This window comes from Mesoplodon mirus, assembly GCF_964341445.2.
Source record: "Mesoplodon mirus genome assembly, chromosome: 5".
Taxonomy (NCBI): Eukaryota; Metazoa; Chordata; class Mammalia; order Artiodactyla; family Ziphiidae; genus Mesoplodon; species Mesoplodon mirus.
In genome coordinates, this window is record NC_138980.1 from 123,362,108 (window position 1) to 123,387,809 (window position 25,702).

Below are 25,702 nucleotides of genomic sequence, written 5' to 3' on the forward strand. Positions count from 1 at the left end.
CCCTGGTGGTGCAGTGGTTGAGAGTCCACCTGCCGATGCAGGAGACACGGGTTCGTGCCCCAGGCCGGGAGGATCCCACATGCCGAGAGCGGCTGGGCCCATGAGCCATGGCCACTGAGCCTGCACGTCCGGAGCCTGTGCTCCGCAACGGGAGAGGCCACAACAGTGAGAGGCCCGCGTACCGAAAAAAAAAAAAAAAAAAGAAGAGTGAAGTACCTGGAAGGGGTAAGAAGGGTGTCTGGTTGTACCTCTTACTGGCTGTGTGACCTTGGGCAAGTTACCTAACTTCTCTGTGCCTTGCTTTCCTCATGTATTAAATGAGCACGATGAAGTACACTGTAGACTTAAATGAGAGAATGCATGTACATGCCTGATCTATAACAGTTCAATAAACATGAGCTATCATTTTTACAGGTCATCTGGTCCACTCTCCCAGAAATCCCTTTTACAACAGCCTTGGCAGTTGAACATCTGATCACTGCTTGTGTGCTTTCTGAGACAGGAAGCTCAGGGCTTCTTAGGGAATGCCAGCTGTATAACAACCCCCAAACCTCAGGGGTTTAATCCAACGTATGTTCACTTATTGCTCATGTCCCAGTCCAGTGAGAACACATCGGGTGCTCTATCCCACCCCATGCCCTGTGGGTCCATATGCCTTCTATCTGGTAGCTCTGCCATCTCCCAGGACCTTCCCAGAATCCTCTACTGAGTTCTCTGTTTTCAGCTAGCTAAGAGGAAAAAAAGAAAGAAAGAGAGAAAGGGAACATCAGGTGCATCACATCTGCACGTTCCCATTTGCCAGAACCCTGGCACACGGCCCCAATCTAATTGTAAAGGAAGCTGGAACATGAAATGTTCTTCTGCATCCAGGAAGAGAAAATAGCATCAGTGAACATCTAAACAATCTCTGTTATGCTCTGCATTCGTATAAAGACAATTCTGCAGACTCAGAATGTCTGCCTGTTGGTCCCAGTCTTGCCCGTCAGTGCAACAGGCACAGGATAGCGGGAAGACACAAGCTGGGGCACAAGTAGGTGTGGATTTCAATCTCAGTTCAAATACTTGCTAGTTTTGGACCTTGAGCAAATCGCTTCACCTCTTTGTATCTCAGTTTACTCATTTGAAAGATAAAGATAGTAATTACCTCCCTGAATTGTTGTAAGATGGAATAAGATAATACATGTGTTGGCACACTGCCTAATATCTGATACACAACCTAGAATTAATGCTCGTATCTCCCCTGGTCCTCTTCTACATGAATGCTTTCCAGGAATTTTTAAATGACTATAATTATTTCTGTAAGTTTTCTCTTCTCCCAGTTTCCTCAGCTATTTCCATTGTTTTTATGTCGTGTCATTACCAGCCCCTTCACTCTCTGGATGGCTGTTCCATAGACAAACCTCAGCTTGTCAAGGGACCAAATATGCTGCCTGCCTTAATTAGGTTTCCCTGAAAACAGACCCTGCGACAGGACTTGGGTGCAGATAATTTGGGGGGGGGGAGTTATCTTAGGAAACAGAAGTGGGGCAAATGGGGAAGGGAGAAAAGTCAACAAATGAGTGGGTTACAGCTGTGGGCAACTGGGGTTCAATCCCATAGGAGCTTTGAGGAATATGTAGAAGGCACCTTAGAACTGTCCACATTCTATGTCCTGCAGAATGGGAAGGCTGGGGCATTTATTTATGAAATCCTGCTCTCATTGGTTTAGAGCTGCCCCCAACCCAGTGGTATTGCCTTAAAGTATGGGTTGTGCCTATATATAGCTGAGCAGACTTTGCAGACTCCTAGACAGCACAGGCGAGAGACACTGTGACGTGAGCCTGGATGGACACTGGCAAAGTGCATGGCCATGTTCACCACAGCTACACTGAAATCTGGTGGCTGAAGGATGTGGCTCAGTACATCACAAGCTCTGCTATGATGCCTCTAACAAAAATGTCTGGAAGAATCTACCCCACATGTTCGTAAAGGTTTTGCCTGAGTGTAGGGATCACAGTGATCATTATTTTATCTTTTTAATTTGTTTTGTTTGTTTCCCCAAGGAACACGTGATGGCCAAGAATAAATACTATAGGCCAAGAATAAATACTCTAAGCCAAGGCAGGGTCTGACCAGTGTAGAAAAGAAAATATAATAGCTCATTAAAAGTAGACTGAGGGGCTTCCCTGGTGGCACAGTGGTTGGGAGTCTGCCTGCAGCTTCAGGGGACACGGGTTCGTGCCCCGGTCTGGGAAGATCCCACATACCGCAGAGCGGCTGGGCCCGTGAACCATGGCCGCTGAGCCTGAGCGTCCGGAGCCTTTGCTCCACAACGGGAGAGGCCACAACAGTGAGGGGACCGCGTACCGCAAAAAAAAAAAAAAAAAAAAGTAGGCTGAGGGTAAAGAGAGAAGTAGAACTGCTTATATTCATACATGATATCACCTTGTGCACAGAAAATCCCAAGGAATCCACATACAAGATGACTAGAACTAATAATGAGTTTAGCAATATTGTAGAATACAAGATCAATATTTAAAAATCAATTGTATTTCTATACTAGCAATGACAAATCCAAAAATAAAAAATGTTTTAATTCTACTCACAAAGCATAAACAGAATAAAATATTTAGGAATAAATTTAATAAAAGAAGTGCAAGACTTATACACTAAAAATTATAAAACATTACTAAGAGAAATTAATGAAGATTCAAATAAACAAAGAAACAATCTCTATTTATGGATAGGAAGGCTCAATATCATCAGGATGGAAATTCTCCCCAAATTGATCTGTATATTCAACACAATCCCTATCAAAAACCCAGCAGGTGTTTTTTTTTGATAGAAATTGACACACTGATCCTAAAAATTATATGGAAATGTAAAATAATAATTTATTATTATAATCAAAATAATTTTGCAATAGAAGAACAAAGTTAGAAGACTTATATTACCTGATTTCAAAATTTACTATAAAGCCACGTGACTCAATACAGTGTGGTATTGGTGCAAGAAATACATATAGATCAATGAATGAAGTTTGAGAGTCCATATATAAACACTTGCATTATGGTCAACTGATTTTTGATAAAGGTGCCAAAATAATTCAATGGGGGAATGAATTCGTCTTTTTTCAGCAAATGGTGACTATTGCATATCCCCTACATACAAAAACATAAACTTAGGCCCTTATCTCACATCATATAAAAGAAATGAACTTGAATGTATCACAGGCTTAAATATAAGAGCTAAAACCATAAAACTTCTAGGAAAAAAACAGGAGAAAATCTTGGTAACTTTGGGTTGAACAAAGAGTCCTTAGATATGACAACAAAACCATGACACTTAAAAGAAAAAATGATAAATTGGACTTCATCAAAATTAAACTTTTGCACTCTAAAAGATCACTAAGCAAAAATTTTTTTAAATAAGCTACAGACTAGGAGAAAATATACAGAATTATAGATCTTATAAAGGACTTGTATATAGAAGAAATAAAAAAACTCTTACAACTCATTAATAAGACCACCCAATTTTAAAATGGGTAAAAGATTTAAATAGATATTTCACTAAAGATGGTACACAAATGTCTAAAAAGCATGTGGAAAGATGCCCGAATCATTAGTCATTAGGGAAAAGCAAATTAAAACTACAATGAGATTCTACTATATACCTACTGGAACAGCTAGAATGTAAAAGAAAGACAACACCAAATGTTTGTGAGGATGTGGAAGAACTGAAATCTTCATACATTGTTGATAAGAATGTAAAATAGTTCAACCACAGTAGAAGACAGTTTGACAGTTTCTTTAAAAGCTAGACATACATTTACCATACAACCTAGTGATTCCACTCCTAGGAATCTACCCAAGAGAAATAAAAACATATGTCTAGATGAATGGATAAAGAAGATGTGGCACATATATACAATGGAATATTACTCAGCCATAAAAAGAAACGAAACTGAGCTATTTGTAATGAGGTAGATGGACCTAGAGTCTGTCATACAGAGTGAAGAAAGTCAGAAAGAGAAAGACAAATACCGTATGCTAACACATATATATGGAATCTAAAAAAAAAACAAAAAAATGGTTCTGATGAATGTAGGGACAGGACAGGAATAAAAGACACATAGAGAATGGACTTGAGGACACAGGGAGGGGGAAGGGGAAGCTGGGACGAAGTGAGAGAGTGGCATGGACATATATACACTACCAAATGTAAAATAGATAGCTAGTGGGAAGCAGCTGCATAGCACAGGGAGATCAGCTCGGTGCTTTGTGACCACCTAGAGGGGTGGGATAGGGAGGGTGGGAGGGAGGGAGATGCAAGAGGGAGGAGATATGGGGATATATGTATATGTATAGCTGATTCACTTTGTTATAAAGCAGAAACGAACACAACATTGTAAAGCAATTATACTCCAATAAAGATGTTAAATAAAAAACAAAAGAACAAAAAGAAACATATGTCTGCACAAAGACTTGTATGTAAATGTTTACAGTAGCATTATTTATAACATTCAAAAACTGAAAACAACCCAAATATCTGTTATCTGATAAATGTATAAACACAATGTTATACAACCATATAAGAGAATACTCCACTCAACAGCCATGGTGAACTTTCGAAAGTGCAAATTAGACTTGGGATTTTAAGGTTAAGTGTAAAAGAGAGTTGTTCCAACATTGTTAACAGTTTAGAAATATTTAAGACTGTATAAGTTTATATGATGTTATATTTTGGTACCTGTATAAGTCATTTTGGAGCTGACACACCTTGTTTCTGGTCTGCTTACTCACCTCATTGGTGTGAAGCAGCATCCGGGCTTGCAATTGTTCTCCTTCCCTGGATTCCCTTTCAGTTTGTCTGACTCCTGGGCCAGGTGTATGTGTTTAGCCCCATGACGAAGGACTCCAGCTTCTGTAGGACACCCTTGTCAACAAGTTCAAAGACAACAAGAACAAATATGAGTTTCAACTTGTCTTTGTGGAATTCTGGCTCATGTTCATGGGATACCAGCCTGCTCGTGATCTTCCTTTTCTGCTTACCTGCCTGTGGACTTCAAAAGTTTGACTGGGGTCAGATCTGCCTCCAAGCTCATACAGCTGTTGGAGTATCGTTTCTTGCAGGTTGTCGACTGAGGACCTTATCTTCTTGCTGACATCAGTTGGAGGCTGCCTTCAGCTCCTTGCTGCATATGGTAGCTCATGACAAGGCAGTTTGCTCCTTCAAAGCCAGCAAAGGAGAGGAGGTGTCCTAGCAAGACGAATTGCAGTCTTATGTAATATAATCATGTGCACATAATCACATATATCCAATTGCCTTTGCCAAATTCTACCAATTAGAAGCATTTCATAGGTCCCGTTCACACTCAAGAGAAATCACACACAGGAGGTAGGGAATGTAAGGACTACCCTAGAGTCTGTCCACCATAGTCTACCCTCTGGTCCCCAGTGATTTGTGTCCCTCCCACATGAAAAATACATTTACTCCCTCCCAATTTCCCCAAGAATCTCATACCTTTATAGCATCTGTTCAAAGTCTAGAATCTCATCATCTAAATCAGGTCCAGGTAGGAATGAGTCTCCTTAAGTATAGTTACTCTCAGTCTACAAAACTAGACAAGCTGTCTGACGCCCAACCATCCAACACACAGTAGAGGAACAGGTATGTAAAATAGTTATAGACATTCTACTTAAAATGGGACGGGATATATGAAAGGTGAAAAGGAGTTACCAATCCAAAGAAAATTTGAAATTCAGCCTAGCAAACTCTTACCAGAGTTCCTTAATTAGATTCTAGGGCCTGGGAATAATCCACAGTAACTCTTGGTTCTGCCCTCTGAGTCATGTTACCTTTTTCATGAAAGGTAGCACATTTGCAGCTGAGTACTTTTTTTTTTTCTTTTTCGCGGTGCGTGGGCCTCTCACTGTTGCGGCCTCTCCCATTGCGGAGCACGGGCTCCGGACACGCAGGCTCAGCAGCCATGGCTCACGGGCCCAGCCGCTCCACGGCATGTGGGATCTTCCCGGACCGGGGCACGAACCTGCATCCCCCTGCATCGGCAGGCGGACTCTCAACCACTGCACCACCCGGGAAGCCCCGCAGCTGAGTACTTTTATCATCCTGCTTCCTGCCAGTAGTTTGGAGATCTAACAGCCTCCTTTATTTTGTACTGTTTCTGTCCCTTTCCGTTTAAGTTGGCAGTGCTTTTGCCAAAATAAATTTCTTAAATACTTTGTGGGTCTCCTGTCAATTTCCCTTACATGTGAGTAACATCCACAGTTCTTTTGAGACAGGCACTCCTTTAGCTAGGGTAAAGATGTTGAGATGGTTAAGGGACAACTCAGACAGGCCTTATTATTTGAGAAGTTGTATGAGGTACACCTTTTATCTCTAGAGAGGGTCCATCACGTGACTGGATACTATTCTGATCCTTAGATCTTCCTGAGGTTTTAACAAAACCTACTACAATAACCACTCGGCATTTTCCTAGGCCAGGGTTTATCTCCATGCCACATGCTTGAAAGTCATTTCTTACTTTTAACATCTTTTGCCATTTGGAGAGACTGAGAATTTTCAAAATCATCAAGTCCCAGTTCCTTTTTGTTTAACAGTTCTTCCCCTCATTTTTTCTTTCTCCTCTCGCATTTTACTATATGTAGCAAGAAAAAAACAGGTGGCACCTTCAACATTTTGCTTGGAAATCTTAGCTAGATAAACAAGTTCATCACTTACCTGTTCTGCTTCACATATAATTTCAGGAGACAATTTTGCTAAGCTTTCTGTTACTACCTAACAAGGAAATCTCTTCCTCCAGTTTCCACATTTCTTACTTCCTTTTGAGCCCTCACTGGCAGCATCCTCCAAGTTTGAATTTTCACTAACAGTCTGTTCAAGGCAACTTAGGCTTTCTCTATCATGCTCCTCAAAATTCTTCTAGCCTCTAAGCAGTTTCAAAGTCAATCCCACTTGTTTTAGGGATTTGTTATAGCAACACTCCACTTTCAGTTACCAAAATGTAACCTTGTTTTTAACTTTAATTGATTAGATCTGCTAGAATTTTAACTACGTGGGAAGATTTTGTATGTTTGTAAGAAATTACACAACCCAGCACTTCCAACCTGAGCTACTCAGAGATGATTTTTTTTTTTTTTTTGCTTTTGAGTTTGACAAAATTACTCTATCACCAGGAAGGTAAAGAAATGTGCATTTTTAAACATACTCTATCCTCAGGAAAGTATAAGAATACTCATAAGTGTAAGTATAGTAATAGACAAGAAATAAAGTTAAGTATATAAGTACTTTATAACAGTTTAAGTTTAAATATAATAGTAAGTGTTGTAATCATTGTGATGATTCATATGTATGTTTCTGCTTTTAAAGGCATTTGTAGCATTTAAAAGATTCCGATATAGGATACTCATTATTTTAGAAGAAATTCAATTAGCTTATCAATTAATATTTAAATGTCTGGAAAATGTTATATTTGTTAAATTCGTAAGTTTTAATTTTTTTTAGTTGTGTAAGGAGCGTTCAGATGTTCAGAGGAATATTGCTTAATCTATTTAAACAATTAGTAAATCCAGCGTTAAAGTACCAACTGCAGTGATTGTGCCTCTGGACGTACAGAGACCCCTCGGACATTAATGAATTTAATCAGATGTAAGCGTTCCTGAAAGCTTCATGGCGGAGACACAGAAGACAGAATTAGGGAGGCAAGAGCCAGGTTTCAGTTCGTATCAGTTGCTATTTTAAAGAGCCGGGATGGCGGCTCTGGAATGCTGCTGTCCTGACGCCCTCTAGTGGTTCAGACTGCGAAGCCCACCTTTCCTGAGAACCAGGAGAAAAATGCTTATTGCTAAGTCTAAGCTCGCTCTCCAAGAAGTTTCTCTTGATTAGCGAGACTTAGGGAAAAAAGAAAAAGAAAAAAAAAAATCCAGAAATTCTTCTGTCAACGTTCTTGTGAGATACTCAACCAGTCTTTACACAAACACTTCCTGCATCACTAGGCGCCTCAATCCTCTTTAAATATCTCTAATTATTATAAAACGCTTCCTTCTTCTCAGCTGACACTCCATCCCTGCGACCTGTACCACTGGCTCTGCGTTTCCCTCTGGAGCTGCAGGCACAATTCCAATCTCTCTTGCACCTGACAGCACCTCAGATATTTGAAAATGACTTCTTGTCCTCCCCGGCCTGAGCTTATCTTCTCCAGACCAACACATGTGGTTCCCTCTATTTTTCCTCATTTGACCCAGTCTCCAGTTTCTGTCCCAGTGGGTCTCTTCTGGAGGCATTTCAACAGCCCCCGAAAACACACCGATGGCAAAAATGGCCTCCACCCTGAGAGGTGGCCCATCTGCCCACAGTGCGGAGGGGCTGTCGCCGCCCTCCCAGTGCACACTCTAACTCCAAGGGCTGTCTGGATCAGCCTTATCCAACCATGTCAAATGATGGATGGATGGAAGGCTACGATCTCCCTCGTCTGGACTTTCCCACTAGCCTTGCTTTACTCTCTTTGTAGCCTTGAAGCATTTTCTGTATTTGGACAGAACTTATCAGTTTCCTAAATAATACTGTATGCAAACCACCTGGACAGGTGACCAGGTCTGGGTGAAGTTGGCCTGCCACTGAGCAGAGAGCTCTTGAGAAATCTCAAGAATGACTTCTTCCCTTGTGAGAATGAAGCTTAGTAACTTGAGACTGGATTCTAACCTTCATGTTGGGGACATCTGACCAGACTACATCCCTTCCACTGTAGCTGAAGCTCATTTTCTCTCATATCTCCCTCTATGGAAACAGAGAAGAAAGACTTGGTGTCAATAATGTAACATCCCTCTATAGTTTGAAGACTGATATTCAGTCTACTCACACCTCTCTTCTCTGAACTAATGTAGACTTTTCCCTGAAGGGCTATTTTTCAAAAGCTTTCATCATTTACTTTGTCTCCCCTGGCTCCTTTCCAACTTCTCCATAACATCCTACCCTTATGGGGCCAAGGACTGAACAGTATGTTTTAATGACTGATATTGGCTATAGATTAAGAATTATATCTGTGAAAATATTTCCATTATAACATAGCTCATTGTACAAAGATTTATATACCTAAGGAGTTCCTGGCTGGCATATAACAAGTTATGTTTCAGTTATTTGAAAGTTGGGCACATTTTCCCACAGAAACAGCGGTTCCCAGCCCAGCCAAAAAAGAAAGCCAATTTAGGTCACAGAGCAATAATGATATCAGGTTGAATTTAGGGAATAAGGATTCTCTGGGGCTTCCCTGGTGGCGCAGTGGTTGAGAGTCCACCTGCCGATGCAGGGGACACGGGTTTGTGCCCCGGTCCGGGAAGATCCCACATGCCGCAGAGCAGCTGGTCCCGTGAGCCATGGCCGCTGAGCCTGCGCATCCGGAGTCTGTGCTCCGCAACGGGAGAGGCCACAACAGTGAGAGGCCCGCGTACTGCAAAAAAAAGAAAAAAAAAAAAAATTCTCTGATCTTAAGCTTAAGAGATGCAGAAAGATGAAGTGAGAATTTCTGTCTCCATTTCTCAGTGGAGGCTGCTCTTCGGGAACATTTTGAACTGGGTGACTCTTCACTTTGGATATCTTCCCACGTTCTTTTCTGGCCCTCTCCCACCTCTTCGGGTCCTTATCCCAGTCTCCCAGTTCCCAATATTCTCGTGTGGTCAGACATCTCCTAGGGTGCTGCCTCACTCAGATCTCCCTACATTCTGCAATTCTCCAGGCTTCAATACACCTGAGCTCCCCTTGCCCATGACCCAGCACCCATCCCCCCAGTAAAGCCAAGTTCAGGTGGGGTTAGAATGACAGGTATCTCATCAAATCAACTGCCATTAATGAATTCTCAATGATGCCTCTGTTTTTAAATGGATATCTCAGATAGTCAAAAGATTCCTGTCTGTGCAATTACAGGCAGTGTCAGAAAACTTTAAAATACAGCTTATATGGGGGAAGATTTTGGTGAATATGGAAGCCTTATAGTAGATATGTTCATTCTGCCTATTGGGAGTGTATCCCAAATGGTACCTCCTTTCCACAGATTCCCTCCCTCCTCTATTTCGGAATCACAGATATATGCTCCATATTATTTTTCAAATTGTTTTTGACAAATTGCTGTTCTCTTAAGAAATTGAGTGAAAGCAACCATGCCAAAAAAAAAAAAGCACATACTGTAGGATTCCATTTATATAAAATTCTAGAAAAAGCAAACTAATCTATAGTGACAGAAAGCAAATCAGTGGTTGCCCAAGTTCAAGGCAGGAAGGAGAAATGAATAACAAAAGGGCCTGAGGAAACTGTTGGAGGTTATGGAAATGTTCACTGTCTTCATGTGGTAAAGGTTTCATGGGTGCATACATCTGTCAAAATTTAACGCACTTTATTACACTTTAAATGTGCGTAGTTTATTGTACATCATTTATACCTCAATGAAGTTGTAAAAAAATAAAAATGAAAAAAGACTAACATACACACCCATACATTTTTTCTTCTCAGAATTGACACTTATTAATAGTTTATCATATTTGCCTCAATAGTGCTTATATAAATTAAATAAAACAGATAATAGTTAAGTCCCCAACCACTGTTCTATTTCTTCACCCCAAACCCCAGAAGCAACTATCATGAATTTAGTGTATATCCCAACCATCTGTGGTAATTTTATATGCATATATATGTATTCTTAAATAATACATATTATTTATGTGTTTTAAAATTCATGTAAATGACATGTACATTTTATTCCACAAAATTTCTTCTTTATTACATTGTCATGAGTTGACATTACATAAAGATTATTTTACACATGGATATATTATGTTACATATAGGTACAACCCATTCCTTCTAATGGCTGTTATAACAATTCATATCATAATCTAATAGAATATTATGATAATGCACATCACAATATACTAGGATATTATGATAAAAATCATATCACAGGATAAAACGAATATATTTTATTTATCCATTCCCCCTTTGATAGGCATTTCCATTGTTTTCAATTTTCATAATTACAAGCAATATTACAATAAGCTGCAAAGTTTTCAAAACAAACCTTATGGTATTGGCAGTAGGAGTTACTGGGTAGTGGCCACCAATTAAGTGGACAGGTGGGTTTGTTGAGTCAGATGCTGGTAAGGAGGAGTGTCCTGCTTCAAGGATCTGTGCTCTGTACAGAAATAGCCAAAGTCGGATATGACCCTGCCTCCAAATTGCAGGTGAACAAAGTGGCTCTGTGATGCATCCTGCATGATTGGAGATGATTCAGAGGATTTTAGTGGCCCACAGAGTTTAAATCTGAGTTGGGCACAGAGGGGATCCAAAGCAGAGGACCTTCCATGACACAGGTACAGCAAATGCCTTTAGCAACAAGCTATGAGCAATTCAACTCTATCCACTGCTCTTTAAATTCTTGCGGGTTTTAATGTTAAATGAGCATCAGAAAATGTATAGTCACTCTTCTAGATTACTGTGTGATGTACATGTAGTAAACCTGACTTGTTTGTAGTATTATTCAGATCCTTCTTTATGTTTAATTTTTACTTTCTTGATTTGGTAAAGTCTCAACGTACCATGTTAAAGTCTCCACTATGATTGTATTTCTTTTTTTTTTTTTTTTTTTGCGGTACGCGGGCCTCTCACTGTTGTGGCCTCTCCCGTTGCGGAGCACAGGCTCCGGATGTGCAGGCTCAGCGGCCATGGCTCACGGGCCCAGCCGCTCCGTGGCATGTGGGATCTTCCCAGACCAGGGCACGAACCCGTGTCCCCTGCATCGGCAGGCGGACTCTCAACCACTGCGCCACCAGGGAAGCCCTATGATTGTGTATCTAACACATTTTGCTTTGTATATTTTGATGCACTGCGATTCAGCATATACAGATTCCCAAATGTTATGTCTTTCTTGTGAATTTTACCTTTCACTATTATAAAACTATATCTCAAAAGTGTGAGGAGAACCTCCAGCATTTCAGTGGGCTGAGGTGATGCACAAGAGTTCCCCTCTGGCTACTGCTACTGAGAAACACTGGACAAACAGTCGTGTATATATATATGCCATTGACAGAAAGAAAGGGAACTCTCCCTATTCTAGAAACAAAGACGGAACCTAGAAGCTGAGCAGTAAGTAGGGGTTAATGCCTCTGTAGCCTGTGCAGGGTTTGGACCAGCTAGGGATTTTAACACCCTTGCAGGCCAATAAGATGTTGTCTCTGGTGTGAGCAAGGAAGCAATGGGCGGGCATTGAGCAATCTGCAAAATATAAGTTCCTGAGCGCTAGGCTACTGGCAAAAACAGGATCAGATAAGTTCCTGCGTCCTCAAGCTATAGGTGAAAAAAAAAATTCATCCACAAAAGCTTGAAACTATACCTGTGTCATACATTGACACGAGTTCTGCATTTTCACTGTGAGACAGAAATACCAGGCTGAGAAGGAACATAAAAGCAAGTTGAGAACTGGTGATGTCTCTAGGAGTCTAGCAGAAGCAAACTTGCAGCCACAGTGAAGGGACAATCTAACAACCCCAGGCACACAGTTCTTCCCCAAGGGAAAAAACCCTGCTGAAAATAAGCTCATAATAAAAATTACAAATCATAGGAGGAAGTCACCCAGGGCCAGATCATGAAATTAACAGGAGAAATAATGCCCCACGAAGTAGAGAAAACAGATCAACCTATAGATGGCTATAAAATAAGTAAGTTTTAGATGACTTACAAGATGAAAGAAGGAATCGAGAGTACAAAGGAAAACAGGAAATCATGGAAAAAGAAAAGGTAGATTTGGAAAAGGACCAAATTGTTCTTTTATAAATGGAACCTATATCCACTGAAAGTCAAAAGTAAATAGATATATTTAATACTTGCATAGAAAATAAGGAAACTGGAACTAAGGACAGAACTCAGAATGTAGCACAGAGATAAAAAGGGGGGAAAAAGAGTTTAAGAATCACCAAGAGCAGAATCGTAAATAACAGAAAATATACCCATTAGGAGTTATGGAAGAGGGAAATAGGAAATGGGGAGGAAGCAACAACTGAAGTGATAATGACTGAGAATTTTTACCAACTTGACAAAAGGCGGTGTACAGAGAAGTACACTGCATCAGAATATATTGCTATGTAACAAACCAACCCCAAACCTGGTGGATTAAAAACACCTCTGTTTATTTAAATCATAGTTCTGTGGATGAACAAGTTGGGCTTGGCTCTGCTGAGAGGTTACCCATGCGTCTGTGGTCAGCAGGAAGTGGCCTCACTCACTTTAGCTGAATGTGAAATAAAGGGGAAGAGAACTGGCTGAGCCCCTGAGGGCTTCCTGCAAAGAGCGTATTCTGTTTCCCTTGGCAACTATTGGGCTGCAGACAAGTCAGCCTCACACTGCCCAAAGGCCTCTGTGTTCTGATCTAATGTTTCGCAGCTGGGTTTTCAAATGGGCTGTTGTATAGCATGTTCTGCCCTTTTACACAGATTGTGACAGACGTCGACTTACTGGGAACAACTTGGATTCAGGAGGGAAGTTGACGTCATCTTCATTAATGACTTGACATTTCTGTGCCTCTGTTGCAAGCTTGGGGTAACTAATTGTTAGTTTTACCTATGACCACTTCACCCTCTGAATTCAGTTCAAAGTATCTAAATAAAAAACGAATCACTTGGGTCAGTGTTAAAATTTGCTCTGCTAGGACTGCAGTACTAAGACTTTTTGGGGGGTGTGTGGATTATGGTTAATGTTTAAAAGAATCAACAAGAATTATATTTACACAGTCCTGTAGATTGATGATTGGGCATAGTAGGAAAGGGGGCTGGATTGTGGGAAATAAAAGCAGGGAGAAAAGTTGAAAATAATTGATTAATTGATAACTGATTAATTCAAAGGAAAAAACCAGAAGGTTTTCCTATTTGGGGTTTCCTAAACCATGAATCCCTATTCCTCTCAGCCAAGAAGCAGAAGCTAGAAAGAATTTGTTTTTCCTAAATAAATTCCACACCAGAGTCTTTGATAAATAAATTCATAGGAAATAAGGAAATCTTGTTAATCATCACAATAGACTAGAGTGACAGCACTGCGTTTACCTGTTCTGGAAACACCCTGTTCTGGAAAGGGCTCTCAGGCAGATAATCCTCACCCATTTGTTCTACTCAAAATATACATGCTATTGGGCAAAGAAAAAAAAAACAGAGCAAGAGGGAAAAGTGTCACTTGTCCTAGGAAACTCCTAACTTAATCCATTTAGGGCCTGACAACAGGGACAGAGGGTGAAGGGTTAGGGAGGGGTGAGGATAAGAAATCATTGTGGTGCTTCAGGCTGAGAGGGGCTGAGGAGATGGCATCCTTAGGCTCCAACTTTCCAAGGATGGTACCTATTTCAGATATTCAGACTCCATGTCCTCATGAGTGCCCTTGGACTTGTCATAACAGATGTTTAGATATATGGTTTTGAGACTTTGGTCACTATCAACATGGGCAGCCTAAGGTGCCAGGGAAGTGGAGGGAGTTTCTCCTGTTCCCTGGGCGGCCATTCTTATTTGTAATGATTCTCGGGTGGGCAACACATCTGTGCCTTTGCTCTGGTTAGTCTGTGGATTTGGTGTCCCCCCTTGGCCATCTCAGACTTTGAAGTCTCCCCTTTGCTTTAACAATGACCAATCTCTAGCCATACCACCCCACATCCACCACTCTATTTTACTCCTGCAGGGGAAAATAATGCCCAAATTGAACAAGATATACAAAATGTGAGGGCAAAGTAGATAGACTCATAGCTAGAGGAAGAGTGTGACTTTCTGAAGTTTTGGTAAAGTGGTCTTTTCTACGGAGGGCACTCGCTGACTCTGGAATTTGACCACTGGTGTTCCTTACTTTGTGTTAAGACACGGAGGACCAGGAAGCAGTCTTCTCTAAGGTAATGGCATCCAGACAGGTCTGACACGGCCACTAGAAGAGCTTGAACAGAAATTCAAATAAGCTGCTTCCATCTTGACTCTGCCTTGGCCAGCCCATGAGCACTAGAGCTTCTCATATCTGTTCCTTCTTCCACACCTGACTGAGTCCACCCTCAACCCAGTTACCGTTCCCATCCCATTTCTGAGCAAACCATTTGGAAAAGTGCTCTTTCCCATCTCGATCATGCTTCCTGCTCTTGGCATTCGATCCAGCTGCACCTATGTGCACCTGCAGTGTTGGTGCCCCAAGTTCTCCTAAGCCAGGCTCTCCTGGCTTAACCTACACAAGCTAGTTAGGAGTTAGGCATTTACTCTCTTAACATGAAAAAAGCCTGGGGAAGAATTTCAGTTTTAAGGTGGTACAGAAAGAGATTTGTTTCTCCTTTCGCCTCTCAGCAACAAGTAAGATGAGAAACAGAAACACACATGCAGCACTGATGAAAGCAGTAGGCCCTTCTCTTCTCAAATCACAATACATGAAGACAGAAAGTGACTGGAAGACTCTGGCCTGAGCAGAGTAGAGAAAGGTGGAACTTAAGAACCTGCAGGGACTTCCGGGTAAGATGGCGGAAGAGTAAGACGCGGAGATCATCTTCCTCCCCACGGATACACCAGAAATACAGCTACACGTGGAACAACTCCTACAGAACACCTACTGAACGCTGGCAGAAGACCCCAGACCTCCCAAAAGGCAAGAAACTCCCCACATACCTGGGTAGGGCAAAGCGGAGAGATTCCCGCACAGAGGATCAGTGCCGAGTGGCACTCAAGAGCCCGAGAGGCTTGTCTGCTCGCCCGCCGGGGCGGGCGGCGCTGGAAGCTGAGGCTCGGGCTTCGGTCAGAGCGCAGGGAGAGGACTGGGGCTGGCGGCGAGAACTCAGCCTGAAGGGGGCTAATGTGCCACAGCTAGCCGGGAGGGAGTCCGGGAAAACTCTGGAGCTACCGAAGAAGCAAGAGACTTTTTCTTCCCTCTTGGTTTCCTGGTGCGCGAGGAGAGGGGATTAAGAGCGCTGCTTAAAGGGGCTCCACAGACGGGCGCGAGTCGCGACTGAAAGCGCAGAGCCCAGTGACGGGCGTGGGACGCTGGGGCTGCTGCTGCCGCCACCAAGAAGCCTGTGTGCGAGCGCAGGTCACTGTCCACACCGCCCTTCCGGGAGCCTGTGCAGCCCGCCACTGCCGGGGTCCCGGGATCCAGGGGCGGCTTCCCTGGGAGAATGCACGGCGCGCCTCGGGCTGGTGCAACGTCACGCCGACCTCTGCCGGTGCAGGCTCGCCCCGCACTCCATGCCCCTCCCTCCCGCCCGGCCTGAGTGAGCCAGAGTCCCCGAAGAGGCTGCTCCTTTAACCCTGTCCTGTCTGAGCGAAGAACAGACGCCCTCCGGCGACCTACACGCAGAGGCGGGGCCAAATCCAAAGCTGAGACCCAGGAGCTGTGAGAACAAAGAAGAGAAAGGGAAACCTCTCCCAGCAGCCTCAGAAGCAGCGGACTAAAGCTCCACAATCAACTTGATGTACCCTGCATCTGTGGAATACATGAATAGACAACACATCATCCCAAATTGAGGAGCCCGGAGTCAGTGCTGTGCCTCTGAGGTGGGAGAGCCAACTTCAGGACACTGGTCCACAAGAGACCTCCCAGCTCCACATAATATCAAACGGCAAAAATCTTCCAGAGATCTCCATCTCAACACCAGCACCCAGCTTCACTCAACGACCAGCAAGCTACAGTGCTGGACACCCTAAGCCAAACAACTAGCAAGACAGGAACACAACGCCACCCATTAGCAGAGAGGTGGCCTAAAATCATAAAAAGTCCGCAGACACCCCAAAACACACCACCAGACGTGGACCTGCCCACCAGAAAGACAAGATCCAGCCTCATCCACCAGAACACAGGCACTAGTCCCCTCCACCAGGAAGCCTACACAACCCACTAAACCAACCTTAGCCACTGGGGACAGACACCAAAAACAACGGGAACTACGAACCTGCAGCCTGCAAAAAGGAGACCCCAAACACAGTAACATAAGCAAAATGAGAAGACAGAAAAACACACAGCAGGAGAAGGAGCAAGATAAAAACCCACCAGACCTAACAAATGAAGAGGTAATAGGCAGTCTACCTGAAAAAGAATTCAGAATAATGATGGTAAAGATGATCCAAGATTCTATTTCCCAGATCCAAAATCTTGGAAATAGAATAGACAAAATGCAAGAAACAGTTAACAAGGACCTAGAAGAACTAAAGATGAATCAAGCATCGATTAAAAACACAATACATGAAATAAAAAATACTCTAGATGGGATCAATAGCAGAATAACTGAGGCAGAAGAACGGATAAGTGAGGTGGAAGATAAAATAGTGGAAATAACTGCTGCAGAGCAAAATAAAGAAAAAAGAATGAAAAGAACAGAGGACAGTCTCAGAGACCTCTGGGACAACATTAAACGCACCAACATTCGAATTATAGGGGTTCCAGAAGAAGAAGAGAAAAAGAAAGGGACTGAGAAAATATTTGAAGAGATTATAGTTGAAAACTTCCCTAATATGGGAAAGGAAATAGTTAATCAAGTCCAGGAGGCACAGAGAGTCCCATACAGAATAAATCCAAGGAGAAATACGCCAAGACACATATTAATCAAACTGTCAAAAATTAAACACAAAGAAGTCATATTAAAAGCAGCAAGGCAAAAACAACAAATAACACACAAGGGAATCCCCATCAGGTTAACAGCTGATCTCTCAGCAGAAACTCTACAAGCCAGAAGGGAGTGGCAGGACATAATTAAAGTGATGAAGGAGAAAAACCTGCAACCAAGATTACTCTACCCAGCAAGGATCTCATTCAGATTTGATGGAGAAATTAAAACGTTTACAGACAAGCAAAAGCTGAGAGAGTTCAGCACCACCAAACCAGCTTTACAACAAATGCTAAAGGAACTTCTCTAGGCAAGAAACACAACAGAAGTAAAAGACCTACAATAACGAACCCAAAACAATTAAGAAAATGGGAACAGGAACATACATATCGATAATTACCTTAAATGTAAATGGACTAAATGCTCCCACCAAAAGATACAGATTGGCTGAATGGATACAAAAACAAGACCCATATATATGCTGTCTACAAGAGACCCACTTCAGACCTAGAGACACATACAGACTGAAAGTAAGGGGATGGAAAAAGATATTCCATGCAAATGGAAACCAAAAGAAAGCTGGAGTAGCAATTCTCATATCAGACAAAATAGACTTTAAAATAAAGACTACTAGAAGAGACAAAGAAGGACACTACATAATGATCAAGGGATCGATCCAAGAAGAAGATATAACAATTGTAAATATTTATGCACCAAACATAGGAGCACCTCAATACATAAGGCAAATACTAACAGCCATAAAAGGAGAAATCGACAGTAACACACTCATAGTAGGGGACTTTAACACCCCACTTTCACCAATGGACAGATCATCCAAAATGAAAATAAATAAGGAAACACAAGCTTTAAATGATACATTAAACAAGTTGGACTTAATTGATATTTATAGGACATTCCATCCAAAAACAACAGAGTACACTTCCTTCTCAAGTGCTCATGGAACATTCTCCAGGATAGATCATATCTTGGGTCACAAATCAAGCCTTGGTAAATTTAAGAAAATTGAAATTGTATCAAGTATCTTTTCCGACCACAGTGCTATGAGACTAGATATCAATTACAGGAAAAGAGCTGTAAAAAGTACAAACACATGGAGGCTAAACAATACACTACTTAATAACAAAGTGATCACTGAAGAAATCAAAGAGGAAATTTAAAAATACCTAGAAACAAATGACAATGGAGACACGACGACCCAAAACCTATGGGACGCAGCAAAAGCAGTTCTAAGAGGGAAGTTTATAGCAATACAATCCCACCTTAAGAAACAGGAAACATCTCGAATAAACAACCTAACCTTGCACCTAAAGCAATTAGAGAAAGAAGAACAAAAACATCCCAAAGTTAGCAGAAGGAAAGAAATCATAAAAATCAGATCAGAAATAAATGAAAAAGAAATGAAGGAAATGATAGCAAAGATCACTAAAACTAAAAGCTGGTTCTTTGAGAAGATAAACAAAATTGATAAACCATTAGCCAGACTCATCAAGAAAAAAAGGGAGAAGACTCAAATCAATAGAATTAGAAATGAAAAAGGAGAAGTAACAACTGACACTGCAGAAATACAAAAGATCATGAGAGACTACTATAAGCAACTCTATGCCAATAAAATGGACAACCTGGAAGAAATGGACAAATTCTTAGAAATGCACAACCTGCCAAGACTGAATCAGGAAGAAATAGAAAATATGAACAGACCAATCACAAGCACTGAAATTGAAACTGTGATTAAAAATCTTCCAACAAACAAAAGCCCAGGACCAGATGGCTTCACAGGCGAATTCTATCAAGCATTTAGAGAAGAGCTAACACCTATCCTTCTCAAACTCTTCCAAAATATAGCAGAGGGAGGAACACTCCCAAACTCATTCTATGAGGCCACCATCACCTTGATACCAAAACCAGACAAGGATGTCACAAAGAAAGAAAACTACAGGCCAATATCACTGATGAACATAGATGCAAAAATCCTCAACAAAATACTAGCAAACAGAATCCAACAGCACATTAAAAGGATCATACACCATGATCAAGTGGGGTTTATTCCAGGAATGCAAGGATTCTTCAATATACGCAAATCAATCAATGTGATACACCATATTAACAAATAGAAGGAGAAAAACCATATGATCATCTCAATAGATGCAGAGAAAGCTTTCAACAAAATTCAACACCCATTTATGATAAAAACCCTGCAGAAAGTAGGCATAGAGGGAACTTTCCTCAACATAATAAAGGCCATATATGACAAACCCACAGCCAGCATCGTCCTCAATGGTGAAAAACTGAAACCATTTCCACTAAGATCAGGAACAAGACAAGGTTGCCCACTCTCACCACTCTTATTCAACCTAGTTTTGGAAGTTTTAGCCACAGCAATCAGAGAAGAAAAGGAAATAAAAGGAATCCAAATTGGAAAAGAAGAAGTAAAGCTGTCACTGTTTGCAGATGACATGATACTATACATAGAGAATCCTAAAGATGCTACCAGAAAACTACTAGAGTTAATCAATGAATTTGGTAAAGTTGCAGGATACAAAATTAATGCACAGAAATCTCTGGCATTCCTATATACTAATGATGAAAAATCTGAAAGTGAAATCAAGGAAACACTCCCATTTACCATTGCAACAAAAAGAATAAAATATCTAGGAATAAACCTACCTAAGGAGACAAGACCTGTATGCAGAAAATTATAAGACACTGATGAAAGAAATTAAAGATGATACAAATAGATGGAGAGATGTACCATGTTCTTGGATTGGAAGAATCAACATTGTGAAAATGACTCTACTACCCAAAGCAATCTACAAATTCAATGCAATCCCTATCAAACTACCACTGGCATTTTTCACAGAACTAGAACAAAAAATTTCACAATTTGTATGGAAACACAAAAGACCCCGAATAGCCAAAGCAATCTTGAGAACGAAAAATGGAGCTGGAGGAATCAGGCTCCCTGACTTCAGACTATACTACAAAGCTACAGTAATCAAGACAGTATGGTACTGGCACAAAAACAGAAATATAGATCAATGGAACAGGATAGAAAGCCCAGAGTTAAACCCACGCACATATGGTCACCTTATCTTTGATAAAGGAGGCAGGAATGTACAGTGGAGAAAGGACAGTCTCTTCAATAAGTGGTGCTGGGAAAACTGGATAGGGACATGTAAAAGTATGAGATTAGATCACTCCCTAACACCATACACAAAAATAAGCTCAAAATGGATTAAAGACCTAAATGTAAGGCCAGACACTATCAAACTCTTAGAGGAAAACATAGGCAGAACACTCTATGACATAAATCACAGCAAGATCCTTTTTGACCCACCTCCTAGAGAAATGGAAATAAAGACAAAAATAAACACATGGGACCTAATGAAACTTCAAAGCTTTTGCACAGCAAAGGAAACCATAAACGAGACCAAAAGACAACCCTCAGAATGGGAGAAAATATTTGCAAATGAAGCAACTGACAAAGGATTAATCTCCAAAATTTATAAGCAGCTCATGCAGCTCAATAACAAAAAAACAAACAACCCAATCCAAAAATGGGCAGAAGACCTAAATAGACATTTCTCCACAGAAGATATAGAGACTGCCAACAAACACATGAAAGGATGCTCAACATCTTTACTCATTAGAGAAATGCAAATCAAAACTACAATGAGATATCATCTCACACCAGTCAGAATGGCCATCATCAAAAAATCTAGAAACAATAAATGCTGGAGAGCGTGTGGAAAAAAGGGAACACTCTTGCACTGCTGGTGGGAATGTGAATTGGTACAGCCGCTATGGAGAACGGTATGGAGGTTCCTTAAAAAACTACAAATAGAACTACCATATGACCCAGCAATCCCACTACTGGGCATATACCCTGAGAAAACCATAATTCAAAAAGAGACATGTACCAAAATGTTCATAGCAGCCCTATTTACAATAGCCCAGAGATGGAAACAACCTAAGTGTCCATCATCGGATGAATGGATAAAGAAGATGTGGCACATATATACAATGGAATATTACTCAGCCATAAAAAGAAATGAAATTGAGCTATTTGTAATGAGGTGGATAGACCTAGAGTCTGTCATACAGAGTGAAGTAAGTCAGAAAGAGAAAGACAAATACTGTATGCTAACACATATATATGGAATTTAAGAAAAAAAAATGTCATGAAGAACATAGGGGTAAGACAGGAATACAGACACAGACCTACTAGAGAATGGACTTGAGGATATGGGGAGGGGGAAGGGTAAGCTGTGACAAAGTGAAAGAGCGGCATGGACTATATACACTACCAAACGTAAGGTAGATAGCTAGTGGGAAGCAGCCGCATAGCACAGGGAGATCAGCTCGGTGCTTTGTGACTGCCTGGAGGGGTGGGATAGGGAGGGTGGGAGGGAGACGCAAAAGGGAGGGGATATGGAAACATATGTATATGTATAATTGATTAAATTTGTTATTAAAAAAAAAAAAAAGAACCTGCAGAGCATGAACTCACCAAGAAGCAAAGTGATTTTGCAGTGCACACCCCCCTGAAAAGCTGAGGCTTTGAGGCACTAACTGGAGTGAGGCAACTGATGAAAATAGGGAGATTTGTTCAGAATCCATTTAATGAGCATTTGGTCCTCACCCACAAGCCAAACAAAGTGATTAAAAAAAAAAAACTTCCCTACATATATTTTTTTGGGGGAAAAATTGAACCAGAAAGCTTTTAGGATGGTGGAAGTTAGATTCCAGAGTAAAAATACTGAATGATACAAATGTCCTCCTCATCTCAGACTCAAAAATGCCAGCAGCTAGACTTAGATCCTTTAATAACGAGACTGGAAAATTCTTCTTTCCAGACATTAATGGTCCCAGAGAGATGTCCAACAGACACTGACATTTGAGTTTCCACCACTGAAATAGCCAGCTTAATGCCATATACACTGCAGTGGAGCCAAGGGGTGACAAGCCCCTCCCAAGCTCACAGGCTGTCCATTAAGCTGGTTAGTGCCTAATTCTTAAATAAGTAAGAGGAAGTAGAACAATGCCAGGAATAAATGAATACTTCAAAGACAAAAAAGCTAGAAATAACACCCTTAGATAAGAAGAGAAGGTGCATTCAGGAAATAAAAACAAGATACTAAAGAAAACAATAACTAGAAAATAAGAATGAACTCTTGGAAATTAAGAATAAGAAACCTGGGGCTTCCCTGGTGGCGCAGTGGTTGAGAGTCTGCCTGCCGATGCAGGGGACACAGGTTCATGCCCCCAGTCTGGGAAGATCCCACATGCCGTGGAGCGGCTAGGCCCGTGAGCCATGGCCACTGAGCCTGCACGTCCGGAGCCTGTGCTCCGCAATGGGAGAGGCCACAACAGCGAGAGGCCCGCGTAGCGCAAAAAAAAAAAAAAAAAAGAATAAGAAACCTGAAATTTTGAAAACTGATAGAAAAGTTTGATGATAAAGTTAAGGAAGTCTCCCAGAAAACAGAACAAAAAGAAAAAAGATATGGACAATAGAAAAGATAGGAAAATTAGAAGCTTGATCCTGAAGGTCCAATATCCAACTTAATAGGAGTTCCAGAAAGAGAAGTTTGGAGAGAAGATTTGAAAAGAAGAAATAAAATTTCCTCTAATTGAAAGTCTCGAGTCCCTCAATGGAGAGGATCTCCCAAGTGTCCAGCACAGTGAATAAAAACTACACCAAGTCATAGTACGTCAATTGCTATTGCCAAAAATACTATGGGACAGGTCCTCTGAGCAGCTATCGAGAGGAGATTAGATATACAAGGGATTTACTGGGGTAAATGTCTGTGAAGGATAAAGGGATAGAGAACAAGAGTAGATGGGAAGAACCTTCAGATCACAACACAGGTCTGATACCTGTGAAAGGAGAGGGGAAAGAGAGACTTGAGTAGGAAAAGCTTCAGACCTCAGAACAGTTCTGAAAAGGTGTCAGCCAGGCCAAAGAGGAGTCTCTGAGCCACAAACTGTTCATGAGAGGAACAGGTAGGCATAGCCTAGCTCTAGTACCCTCACCTTATTCAGTTATTAGCTGGAAGCTGTCTAAGGGAAGTATGGCCTCTTTGTTCCCATGGTATTGGATCCAGAGGTGTGGCAGCTGGGCTATCAGTCAACTGATATACATGGCAGATTATCTTTAAGGGACATCTAAGCAGTACACCTCTATGACTACTACAGTCCATTTCTTGCCCTATACAGATCAAGTTCTCCATGGTTTCTATAGGCCTCTCTTCTAGAGGAGAAACTTAGAAGAGAGAAGTTATGGGAAGAACTGCAGCTCCTGATGCTGCCATTTGTCTTGAGGTCACAAATAGTACTCATTCTCTCCCACCTGCACTGTCCGATTTAAATTCCTCTCCCCATCAGCTATCAATTCTGCAGCTTTTGGTGGCTTACCCAAACTTTCATTCTACAGGCATCTTAGCAATCACATTCTTTTCAAGCAGAATTTACTGCCCATATATGTTCGGAGATTGAGCAAGGGTGGAGAAGAGATGCCCATGAGGACCACTTGGGATCCAAACACGTTTCCTCCTTGTCCCCGTTGTGTAAAAGCAGCTCCACCTGCCCCTGCTGATCGAAGTCAATTATCTCTGCCTAGACGATGACTCCCTTTTTCACCTGCTGGTCATTGGTTGTAAGGCATCCAAAATGCCCTGGTGGCAGCCATAGCATATAGTTCAGTGGGACTCTTGCTGTGTCTCCTGTCAAGAGTGCACTACATTTGGGTAGCAGGACCTCTAATCCCTCAGAGCCCAGAATTGCAGAGACAAGAAACACAAATTTCCCCAGTGGGTCGCTGGGATTGATGATACAGGGTACCACTCCTGCTTCCACCACTTGGTTCCCAGACCCACACAGTCTTCCTATTGAGGATGCATACCACATGGAGGACCTGATTTAATGTATACAGTGCTTCCTGAAGGATAGCACCCTATCCTTTCAAGGTATAATTATCTCCAAGCTGGAGATACAGCTGTGCCTTAGTAACCATTCCAGTGTTTTATGAAGCTTGCTCCTTCTAGATGATGCAATATGTGACATGGCCAGTGGATCTCATGGTCATGAGCTTACTCTCACACCTCCTTTGGTATGAAGTGGATCCAGCGGTTGACATTATGTTGTATGTGATTTCATGACTAAGATCTAGCATTCCGTAAGTCCTCAGATAGTGGTGCTTGCTGAAGCTCTGTGAGCAACAACAGCAAACCAATAGCCAGAACAGGTATCTAACCCGATGGGATGAACTGCTGAGCCTTCCAGGACAGAGGGGGCCAAATGTAGTTGACTTGCTACAACGTAGCCAGTTGGAGGTGAAAAAGTTATTTTCCAACTCAACAATTCCTGGGCTCCCTCTATTCCATCTACATTTTCCTTGAAAACTGGCTGGTTCACTTATGAACTCATCTCTTTCTTGTAGTCCTATTATCGGAAAATAAATACAACTAGCTCATACTTTCATCATTTTCTCTGGAGATCTCTCAGCATAAATCCAAATATTTTTAGGTGAATATTCCAGTTTTCAAGTTACCAATGATTTATAAAACATTTCATCCCTACATAACACAGGTCTACATTTTCTTTCCAGCCTATTAGGCTTCTTTTGCCCACCATCCAGTCCCCAAACCAATGCCACTTATTTTTTGTTCTTCTTGTGTCTATATCCTACTACTGATACCAATTCCTAATACCAATTAGATACCAATTTCTGACACCAAAAGCTACTGCCACAAAATGCTATATGACAAACATCCAAAAACTCAGTGGCTTAGAATAACAGCAATTTATTATCATTGATCTGTGAGTCAGCTGAGGGTTGGCAGATCTCAGCTAGGCTCAGCTGGGCAGCTCTGCTGATTTAGGTTGAACTTGGCCAGGACTGATTGGCTTTGTTCCAGGTATTACTCATCCTTCTCCTAGAACCAGTGGGCTAGTCATCAGCACGTTCTGCTGCTTCCAATGACAAAGCATGGGAGAGCAGGCTCAACCACTTAAGTGCTTTTCAAGCTTCTGCTTGCAACATGTCCGCTAATATCCCATTAGCCAAAGTAAGCCACATGGCAAGGCCTAGAATCAAACAGGA

The 25,702-nt window shown here is 41.6% G+C and overlaps 1 protein-coding gene across 5 annotated transcripts in view; it reads right to left on the reverse strand.

Moving 5' to 3' along the window:
- Positions 1-25,702, reverse strand: part of PDE8B (phosphodiesterase 8B) — a gene marked incomplete at its 5' end in the record, with an annotated part of 391,344 nt that overhangs the window by 328,880 nt on the left and 36,762 nt on the right. For 4 of the 5 annotated variants that reach the window (XM_082621927.1, XM_082621926.1, XM_082621925.1 and 1 more), the window contains 2 exons: positions 4,782-4,914; positions 5,031-5,238. In XM_082621927.1, the coding sequence (XP_082478053.1) occupies positions 4,782-4,802 (21 nt within the window). The remainder of the gene's footprint in view (positions 1-4,781; positions 4,915-5,030; positions 5,239-25,702) is intronic. The other variant, XM_082621924.1, reaches the window with a different exon arrangement.